This window comes from Lygodium microphyllum, chromosome 25 (assembly GCF_053477565.2).
Source record: "Lygodium microphyllum isolate KBCC chromosome 25, Lygodium_microphyllum_v1.1.10, whole genome shotgun sequence".
Classification (NCBI taxonomy): domain Eukaryota; kingdom Viridiplantae; phylum Streptophyta; class Polypodiopsida; order Schizaeales; family Lygodiaceae; genus Lygodium; species Lygodium microphyllum.
The window spans coordinates 57,381,598-57,392,414 of NC_141159.1; the positions used below are offsets into that span (position 1 = coordinate 57,381,598).

Genomic DNA, 10,817 nt, shown 5'->3' on the forward strand with positions numbered 1-10,817 from the left:
GAGAGTAAATTAAAAAATTAGAAATAGAGAGGAAAAAGAGGAGAGAGAAAGATGAGAAATTGATTGTTGAGTGAAGTTGCGCGATAGCACAACAACTTTGCTCGTCACTTCGAGGCAGCAAAGCTGCCGCAAAGCAGCCTAGTGTTCCATGCGTCCAAAGCTCCAATTGGAAGTTATTCGAAATTTCTTAAAACGCTATCAATGCAATTGCCAAGGAGACATGTCCTACTACATGATTGAGTGAGGAGATGCCTCAATGCTAGATTATTATTTGCCTATCGTTCAAGGGCAATGTATTCTCATCTCAAAAGTATTAAAAGCAATGTTATTTAATTTATGAGATAAAGTTTTTATAAGGGTGGATGTTTGATTTTGAGTCTTTAGTAACAAGGCTAGAATAATTTTCAATAGACCACACATTGATCTAAGAGCAAGTTTACACACGAGGATTTTATTTCAAAGTGTACACTCACTCACTCACTCTCACTTTGTGTGTGTGTGTGTGTGTGTGGACATGATGGTGTACAAGTACATGAAACATGCATTAGGATGCAAAGTGTCACATTGGAAGAAGACTTGCATGAAGTGCCAAGAAAATATCGATGCAAAGCACATAGTTTACACTATGTTGATGTTTGTGAGATTTTGGTAAAGTGATGCAAGATAGAGCATTTGGGTTTCATTTGGAACTCTATTAATAGGAGTATATTTACGCTATGTGGATGTGTGTGAGATAAAAGCCAGCTCTCTCTTATTAAGGCAACAAATAGAAGGCTTTATGAACTAGTAAATTTTTTTGTCCTATAATCTAATTTGTCTCTTAATCATTTGCGAACAATGTAAAGCTACCATGCATGATTGGTATTAGGTTAGATAACACTTTATATATCTAATAGAATATATTTGGCAAACCCATGGCATTATTTATCATTACAAAGGCTTCTACAAAAGCAACATTCACAGAGTACTACACATTCTTTTCATATAGCTTATGGTATGCTGTAAAGGTTTCCTTTTCTTGACTTTTTTGAAAATCCAAAGATCTAGATGCATAGAACGTCTCAATAAATTTAAGTTGAATATATACAAGTACATAGAAAGAGAGTAAATCACTATTCATGATGTCCATAGATGGAGAGTGTGTGTGAGTGAGAGAAAGAGAGAGAGAGAGAGTGTGTGTGTGGAGGTGTGTGCATGTGTGTAAGTGAGTGAGTGTGTTTCATGAAGAATGTGATCCCAAGAGCTAACACACTCAAAATATCATAGAAGAAAGGCACTATGATAGAGATTGCATTGATATCACATAGACAATGTAAGTTCTTAAGAACATATGTTTCATGTGAGGCTTCTTGCATTTAATGATTGTCTTGTATTTTAATGATTGTGTACTCTTTTGTTTTAGGAATATTGAAAATACAATTACATGAATTTTTTCTGTATCACATGGACAATAAAATCTTTAAAAATAGCCTCACTAGAGGCCAAAATGAGAGGGCAAAGAGTTAAAGTATTCTCAGACTCAACTTTAAACCAATTGCACAATGCCACAATTATTTAAGCATTAATTAAGGCTAACATTATGACTTTGCATAATCTAGAAGTATGTGGTGTCTATGTCCTTCCTTTTTGGGTAGCACAAAATAACACTGAATGATTTAAACACTAATGTTGAATTCTCCTCAAGTTGTTGTTATGAGAAGCTTTAGAGCACTCAATGTAAATAAGGTAGGGCCACACCCATGCCCTTTACTACTTTCAAGAGTCTAGCAAGCATAGCTAGCCAAATTTTTAGTAAGTAAGGAGGCACAAGAACATGCCACACCATGTTCACTTTACCTTAAGACTCCACATTGTCTAGTAACAGCATGACTTTGCACCACTCAAACACATAGGACTCAACTAAATACTAAAATGGTTGTCCTAAATGGTCCTCATTGATACCTCTCATAACTGTACATGAAGAAAAATATATAAATACAATATCATATCTAGTGGGTTGTAAGATGCATTTAATGGACATGCTTTATATTTTGTTGACAACATCAATTTTTATGGTTGACATATTGCCTCTTCTTTGGTATTTAATACCTAAAGAGAATATCATATGGATATGATAAAAGTTAGTATGAGATTCATACTTCACTGGTTATGGTGTATATATCATCAATTGCATATCAAGTCACAAAATAGATATATTGGATATTCGTAGGGGTAAAGGCCGATATAGTCATTACAATGCTATTAACCTACCCATATTCAAAGCTATAAGGCAACACATGTACATATGCTATGACTAATGAGCTCTCATTCGTTATGGAGTGGTCTTCTTATAGACTTTCAAATCTCCCCCTAGGTAGTTGTTTTCTTGCTAATTGGACTTGGAGGATGACTTGACACATTTGAAGATGGCTACAATTATTGATAACATGAAGACCATGGCATCTTCACTTGCATGTGGACATGTATGCCCATGCTAAACAAGTCTAATTAACCAATTGTGCATGTCAATTAACCTCAATGTGGAGAGGCTATTATTGATTTTCTTGATAATTAAGTGTGTTGAAAAAGTTAATGTGCACTTATTATTGGCGTCATGAAAAATGAGCAATACTGTAGTCCTAAGGTATGGAAACATGAATTGGAAGTCCACATGCGTTTATCTAATCCTAGGCCTATAGGAATACATGAGGGTGCACAATTGTGAGTAGATGGAGAGGAGATGTGAAATATCAAGGTTGATAAAGATAAAAGGACACCAAGGTGTGAGTAATGGCATGCATAGTGAGGAGACGAGGGTACCATATGAACTTTTTGTAGACTAAGTCATTATGCTTAAAAACAAAGCATGTGGTTAATTATCATATAACTTTTGTGTTATTGGCTCCTCTTTTTGTAAGGGTCTTCAAAGCTTTAGCTTGTCCAACATGCTCCGTTTTTGTTAACATAGCCTAAAACGTGGGATTGTAGGCATCACATGCTTAAGCAAAGATGATAAACTTATACAAATCAACCATTAACACAATGGCATGGCCATTCTTAGCTTCAGGTGGTATATCATGTATTCCTTTTGCACAATTTCTCAATGTTTTGGTTTTTTTCATTTTATACTTTTTTTGACACAAGTTGTTTAGTAGGATACTTATAGTCATTTATGCCTTTGTTTACTCCACTTATGAGGGATATTCAACTTTTTCACATAGTTAGTTTTATTCACTTGCATGTGATATTCATCTTATTTTCCATGTAGTTAATCTATTCACTTACGTGTTCTACATAGTTTGTATCCTTACATGTATGGTATAGAGATATTGATTAGTCTTCTTCTTGGGTTCCTTGTAGTTAATCTCTTCACTTACGTGTTCTACATAGTTTGTATCCTTACATGTATGGTATAGAGATATTGATTAGTCTTCTTCTTCACTTCCCTTTTCCATTCAATGCTCTTTGCTGTCAACAAGTGAACCTTCTACATATTACCTTTCCTTACTATAGCCATCATTGACTTTTTTTTTCTCTTTGGGACAACATTAAGCTATGTTGCTTATTATTTACTCTTTCATTAGTGCTCATGCATTTTCTAGTCTCTTAGGTATTAGGTAAGTTTGTAAGGATCATGATTCTTGTTTGCTTATATGTGTATCAATCCCTCCCTTTGTCTCCCTTTCCCAAAGATGACTAGGGTTTGAAAACTTGTTTGATTTTAAAGATTACCCAATGAGATAACTGTGTGAATGTTGTACAAATTTGTGTTGGGATATATTACTAAACTACCCAAGTTGTGACATGTGGAATTAAAGAGTGATGGAGATTTTTCATTTTCAACCCAAAAAGTTACATTGAGAATAGTGCCATGCCTAGCTACTTGACATGATTTTCAAGGGAAAGGTTATCATATTTAGTGAGTGAAGAGGAGAAGCTCGAACTAAACTTAATGTTATTTGATGTCTAGAAAGTCTAGCAAGTTGTGTAAGAAGGTTTAAACAAACTCCCACATTGTGAATTGCAATGCCATTGTGAGATTTTGCAAGAGAGGGACGACATGCCAAGCTAGGTGCAATTGGGGGGCAAGGGATTGCTAGCCTAGGGTGGGGTGGACAACCCACTCCCCCCAAGTGCACTTAGCTAAGGATACAAAAAAACAATTGTGGATAAATCTAGACATGGGTCTCTCCATGCATGCCTGTTGGTACTGGTTTTACAGGCCTAAAAGTGCTACAATCTGGAAAAGACTATCTTGCTTACAGTTACTTGACCCCCAAATCATTGGTTGCAAACTTCCTGCTTGAATCCTGCTAAAACTATGCTTGCACATGTGAGCATATGAGTTTAACTTTGCCAATTTGTGATAAGCAAGAAAGGCCGTTTAAGGAGCTTGGGGGGCCGAGAGCTGGATTGAACCATATGACACTGGTAAAATGTGGCCCCCATGCGAAAATCTGTCGGTAGGGGATATCAACTCATGACTTTTATGGAGTATGTGGTGGTGGCCCAAGAGTGGAAGCTCATGATATTGGCTATTGGGGGGGGTCTAAAACTTGTGTTGTGGTGTGGGTGTACTTTAAAGACGGGGTGGGGTTTATGGCCCATGGGAGTACACGCAAGCATATGAGATTCCGGAAGAGAGTTGAACGGTCGATGTTCGGAGGTGCAGCAGACTGGTCAAAAAAAACAAAAGAGATGCGGAGACCGGGAATAGGCGGTGAGCAGAGAAGGCGGATAAAAGGCAAATGGGGGGAGGAGAGAGAGCCTCGCCTACGGACCACGGTGGCGGTATAAACGCATGGGGCAAACACGAGGAACGGTAGCCTCCGCCAAGCATTGAATCTCGACTGCCTCTCTCTCAGAATCTCTCAGAGTCTCAGGAGGCAGCATTGCCTCCCAATTCTCTTCTTCCTTCCTCCTCCTTCGCCCCCGGCGGCCATGGCTCCCCCCTACGGCTGCATCGATGCTCCTCCTCTCAATGAAGCCTTCTCATACTCGCCCCACCATCCCACCTCTCCTCCTGACACTGACGATGATCATCCTCATCAATTATTGTTGTACCCTCACCCCCCCAGGACCTCCTCCATCGTTCATGCTGCCCTCCCCCTCCCCCTCCCCCTCAACCACCCACCACCCCCCTCGGTGTCCTCCAGAGCCGATTTCCCTCCCAACTTCATCTTTGGAACTGCCACCTCTGCCTACCAGGTAACACCCACCTCATGAAGTTCTCCAGTTTCAACGTCCTATCATGAGCTTCTTCTCATCAGGCTGCCACCCCATGCCCCTAACCACACCTCCTTACACATGCAGTCCCTCCCTCCCTCCCCCATAGAAGCTCTTTATGTTCTCATAGTTCATAATGTTCATAGCTCAAATCAAGGTCATATGCTTTCTTTTGGTGAACATTGAGTACCTATACAAAAAACCAAAAGGGAGAAGCACCTCAACTAGGTTGTAAAAACACAAACAAATTTGTAAACCTTTTGAACGTAGATGAATCCATAATTTTCTCTTCTTCCATATATTAACTTTTACAAGCAAAGTTTAGCCTCCTACCTACACTATTGGAGCTAACACCCTCTTCCACATGTTAGAGGGGAGGTTTGGTACACACATGGCTGCTTTGTTAGAAAATCTTTCTCTGATTACCACACTTTAATGGAATTTCTTGTTGTAGGTAGAAGGTGCCACATCTAAAGGGGGTCGAGGCCCTTGCATCTGGGATACGTTCACACGATTGCCAAGTAACTCCTTCCTCCCGTACATTCATTAAACTATCACAAGTTGCCTTAATGTGCTATTCACCGGGTTATCTTTGCTCTTCTAGATATTTAAGTTATTGTCTCTACCTCTCACTTCCCATGGTAATAAAGATGTTAACCGTAATGAAAGAAAAAGGAGGAGAGACATTGTATTAACAAAAAAATATTCATGTATATTTTGCTATTCATGCAATATGACACCATGTTATTGTGTTTGTGCAAGTGCTAGCTCTTCTTAGCATGTAAAGTTCCCATGAAAGAGGCAACATGCCTTCACAAAAGAAGCTAGTTTTGGAAGGCTTTAGAGATGCATATGTGTAAAGTTAAACCTCCACAAGATTGGCTTGCTTACTCTAGACAAGGCTTATGGAGTGCATACTTCTTGTTGGTATTTTAAGATCAAACTCAATCTCAAGTGAATTAGTAACTTTGGGGAAAAAAACTTGATATTTTTGAAGAGGAGGTTTTTCAATATTTTTGGGTTCGAACCGTGCATCATCCCACATCCCCAGAGGCATATTATCAAATATCAAGTTCGAACCGTGCATCATCCCACATCCATAGAGTAGTTATGACAGTCCCCGTGTGAACAGGGGCTTCTTGTCCATGTGTGTGCTTTCTACATGCACGTTAACTTGGGGCACGAATAGATTCGATAATATGCCGCTGAGCTTGGGATGTGCATGAGTTCGAACCGTGCATCATCCCACATCCCCAAAGGCATATTATCGAATCTATTCGTGCCCCAAGTTAACGCTGCATGTAGAAAGCACACACATGGACAAGAAGCCCCTGTTCACACGGGGACTGTCATAACTACTCTGTGCAAGAGCGTTGAGTTCGAACCCTGCATCATCCCCACATCCCCAGAGGCATATTATCGAATCTATTCGTGCCCCGGGTTATCGCTGCATGTAGAAAGCACACACATGGACATGAAGCCCCTGTTCACACGGGGACTGTCATAACTACTCTGTACAAGCACGCTGCATGTAGAAAGCACACACATGGACATGAAGCCCCTGTTCACACGGGGACTGTCATAACTACTCTGTACAAGCGCGTTGAGTTCGAACCCTGCATCATCCCCACATCCCCAGAGGCATTTTATCGAATCTATTCGTGCCCCAGGTTATCGCTGCATGTAGAAAGCACACACATGGACAAGAAGCCCCTGTTCACACGGGGACTGTCATAACTACTCTGTACAAGCGGGTTGTTCACGGCGCGGGCCCGGCATGATCACGCAGATTCTCACGCATTGCATCCGTCCTTGCAGAGAAGATCGCCGACGGGAAAACTGGAGATGTCGCGACGGATCAGTACCACCGTTACGAGGTAATGAGTAGTAATCAATGATCATGATGACCCAACAACATCAGGCACACCCTTGTCTGAATTTAGAAGCTCTCATACTCTGTTTACTGAATCTGTTTTGATCCTAACAACAGGAAGATGTAGAGCTGATGCACAAGCTTGGGTTCGATGCCTATCGCTTCTCCATCTCCTGGTCCAGGATCTTTCCAGGTGCTTATTTGTATCAGTTTAACACTTGATTCAAGTGCTACAGTTTCATATCTTCTACTTCTCATTGCGACTGTCATTGTATTGTCAAGTGGTGGGTGCTTAGATGCGTATCAGCTCAACACTTGATTGATTGATATTCCCGCCTGTGTATCAGTTTAACACTTGATTGAAGTGCTACGCTTGAATATCTGTGCTCTTCACTGGGTCTGTCATTGTATTAGCAATTGATTGGTGTTTATATGCATCAGTTTAACACTTGATTGATACCCATGTCTGCGTATAAGTTTAACACTTGATTTAAATGCTACACTTGAATTTCTGTGCCTTTCACTGAGACTGTCATTGCATTATAAAGTAATTGGTGCTCATATCTATCAGTTTTAACATTTGATTGATATGTTTGACTTGAACATTTGAACTTTTCATTGAGACTGTTAGTGTACTATCAAGTGATTAGACTTTCCCTCTGACAAAACCATTGCAGATGGCCTTGCCAGTTCAAGAAATGAGGAAGGCATTGCTTACTACAACAGACTCATAGATGCCTTGTTGAGAAAGGGTAATTACTGCAATACAAGCTGTGTATTGGCAACATAAGTGATGCCTTCATTTTAACTCAGCTGGGTATTGAATATTCTTGTATGCAGGCATCAAACCATTTGTGACATTATACCATTGGGATCTCCCACAAGCCCTGCATGATTCAATAGGGGGGTGGTTGAGTCCAGAGATTGTGTAAGTCTGAGTTTATCCATCATTGAACATTGTGGGCAAATTTATATATTTGATTCAAGTGCTGACGTTTGGGCTTCTGCATATGCAGTGAGCACTTTGCAATTTTTGCTGAAACATGCTTCAGTGAGTTTGGAGACCGAGTAAAAGATTGGGTAACACTCAATGAGCCTCTGAGGTTCGCCTTCTTTGGCTATGGCATTGGCATACATGCACCTGGAAGAACCTCCAATAGAGCAAGATCTGCTGAAGGAGACTCTTCCACAGAGCCTTATTTAGTTGGGCATCATGCATTGTTGGCTCATGCAGCAGCTGTGGATATTTATAACAGAAAGTTTAAGGTATTTCAATCAGGTTGAGAAAAAGGCAAAGAGGTTTCTTCCACATGAAGCTTGATGGGTTCAGGAAGCTGATTAGTCATGCTCATAATCACCTGATTTTGGCAAGTTTAATGGCAGGCTAAACAGCGAGGTGTGATAGGCATCGCTGTAGATTCAGAGTGGGGTGAACCTCTCACGGATTCCAAGGAGGACAAAGCAGCAGCACAAAGGCATCTTGAATTTCACATTGGTTGGTAAGTGCAGCTTGTTTCAGATCCTATGCATGTCTTAATTAGTTTTGCTGCTCTAGCTCACTTCTGATTTCATGCTCAGTTTATGGCATGATATATACACAGCATCCCCATGCTATGATACACCCATAACCACCCATGCCCTTCTGTAACATATTCATGTTGCTGCCCCACCCCTCTGTAACATGCTTGATACTACTGTCTTTGCATGCAGGTTTTTGGACCCAATATTCTTTGGGGACTATCCATTTTCAATGCGGGAGGCAGCTGGTGACAGATTGCCCAGGTTCACTGCTGATGAACAAGCTTTATTGCAAAATTCAGTAGACTTTGTTGGCATAAATCATTATACAACCAGATATGTAGTCCCTACAGATCCAAACTCTAAATCACTCTATGGTGGTTGGTTTGAAGATATCCATACAACAAGATTGCGTGAGTTACATGTTGCTAGGATTTTTATTTATCTGTATCTGCGCTTAATTTAAAATGGCAGAAGGTTCTGATATCTTTTTTTAATTCATGTTTTTGGTCTACAGATGAGGTTGATGGGAAACCCATTGGAGATAAGGTAAATCCTACTACTATCTAGTAAGTGAGAGTTCTGGATGTTAATTTCTTATTAGTTAATAAAACTGAGAAAGAAAATTGAAGACCTAGTGAGGAAACTCAGGACATCGGGAAGCAAACTCCAATTTTTTTTATTTTGTACTTTTTCAGGGTGCCTCTCAGTGGATGTACATTGTGCCATGGGGTTTCCGCAAGCTAGTTAACTGGGTCACAAAACGATACAACAGGCCTCCAATATACATCACAGAAAATGGTATGTGCTTGGCCTGTTTATACCACTGCATGTCCTTTATATGGATCGTGTCTGGGTTTTCAGAGTATATGATATGCCCTGGTGCTTTTTTAGGCATGGATGATGAAGATTGGCCTTCAAAATCACTCCAAGAGTTTGTGCATGATACCAAGAGGGTGAAATATTATCAGGAGTACTTAGCATTTCTTGCACAATCAATCAGGTGATTTGGAATATCATATTGTGCGTTTTTTGATATGTAGCAAAGAAAGAGCAAAAGCTACTTTGCCTAAGTTGCAGGTGCCTTTTTTTAAATCAATGTTGTTTGTCCATGACATTACCATAGAGAGGGAGCAGATGTCCGGGGCTACTTTGCATGGTCTTTGATGGACAATCTGGAGTGGGAATCGGGGTATACCAAACGATTTGGACTTGTTTTCATTGACTACAGCACACTGAAAAGATACCCTAAGGATTCAGCATTCTGGTTCAGCAAAATTCTGCAGCATAAACTAGTTTTCAGACAGGAGGATAGCTGGCATCAGGACCCACTTGCAGTTCTTATACCATAAGGATTCAGCATTCTGGTTCAACGAAATTCTGCAGCATAAACCAGTTTCTAGATGGCAGGAAAGCTGGCATCAGGCGTTGGTCGCAGATCCTATATCCTGTCTGCTGTCAAATTGACAAGCTTTAATTTCAAGCATAGTTGGATGGTGAATAAGTAACCATCCAGCATTCAAATCAGGTGGAGCAGGTGGATTCTTAAATTTGCATTACTCCTTGCTTGTGTACTACCCATGTGGCAATGCCATTAAGTGACTTTCTGCGTCGCAATGCTAGTGGTGCTTGTACAAAGGTATATGCCCCTGAGAAGATCAATCCATTTTTTTGAGGCATAAGATCTACTGTAACACTACTTGCTAAAGCCATTGCTCATGGAATATACTAAGCTAAGTGATCAGAAGCCAAGCCTCCTACCACCAAGGCCTCTGCTAATGTCCTATCACCACAAAAACCATAGCCATCAAGGTTGGTTTGTAATTTTGCCATTCATCTTTACCTGAGCAATGTAAAATTTTGTCAGATTATTCAAACCCACACAAGCAGCTCACTTTACATCAAGAATCATTGAATAGATAGTGCTTAAGGTACTTTTTCTCACAGAATAGATGTAGCTGTTTGCACAAGTAAAATATAAACAAGCACGACGATTTCTTGCAAGTTACTATCTGGATTTTGCAGGTTTTGATCATATTACAACTAATCTGATCTTAATTGTAACTGCAAAAACCAGTTCTCAAAAAATTTAAAACTTATTTAAAATGCTCTCTTGTTCCTTGTTGTATGTATTTTTTAACTGTAGTCTTAAAAATGAACCCAAGGCTTTTTTCTGAAATCAACAATTCACTTAGGCTTTAACCTTGTATTTTGTGAAAAC

The 10,817-nt window shown here is 39.9% G+C and overlaps 1 protein-coding gene across 1 annotated transcript; it reads left to right on the forward strand.

Moving 5' to 3' along the window:
• Positions 1-4,739: 4,739 nt before the first annotated feature.
• Positions 4,740-10,591, forward strand: LOC148014250 (beta-glucosidase 4-like). Its single transcript, XM_087667393.1, has 13 exons — positions 4,740-5,187; positions 5,660-5,726; positions 7,024-7,082; positions 7,196-7,271; positions 7,756-7,830; positions 7,919-8,006; positions 8,095-8,344; positions 8,462-8,577; positions 8,789-9,009; positions 9,114-9,145; positions 9,295-9,397; positions 9,491-9,599; positions 9,723-10,591. The coding sequence occupies exons 1-13, from the start codon at positions 4,921-4,923 to the stop codon at positions 9,946-9,948; spliced, it is 1,689 nt and encodes a 562-aa protein (XP_087523519.1). The 5' UTR covers positions 4,740-4,920; the 3' UTR covers positions 9,949-10,591.
• Positions 10,592-10,817: the final 226 nt, after the last annotated feature.

Excerpts from the sequence above, each read along its gene's own strand:
- LOC148014250 (XM_087667393.1), top strand. The coding sequence starts at position 4,921 with ATGGCTCCCCCCTACGGCTGCATCGATGCTCCTCCTCTCAATGAAGCC. Across the intron at positions 7,083-7,195 it reads ATCAGTACCACCGTTACGAG|GAAGATGTAGAGCTGATGCA; the intron begins GTAATGAGTAGT and ends TCCTAACAACAG. Across the intron at positions 8,007-8,094 it reads TGGTTGAGTCCAGAGATTGT|TGAGCACTTTGCAATTTTTG; the intron begins GTAAGTCTGAGT and ends CTGCATATGCAG.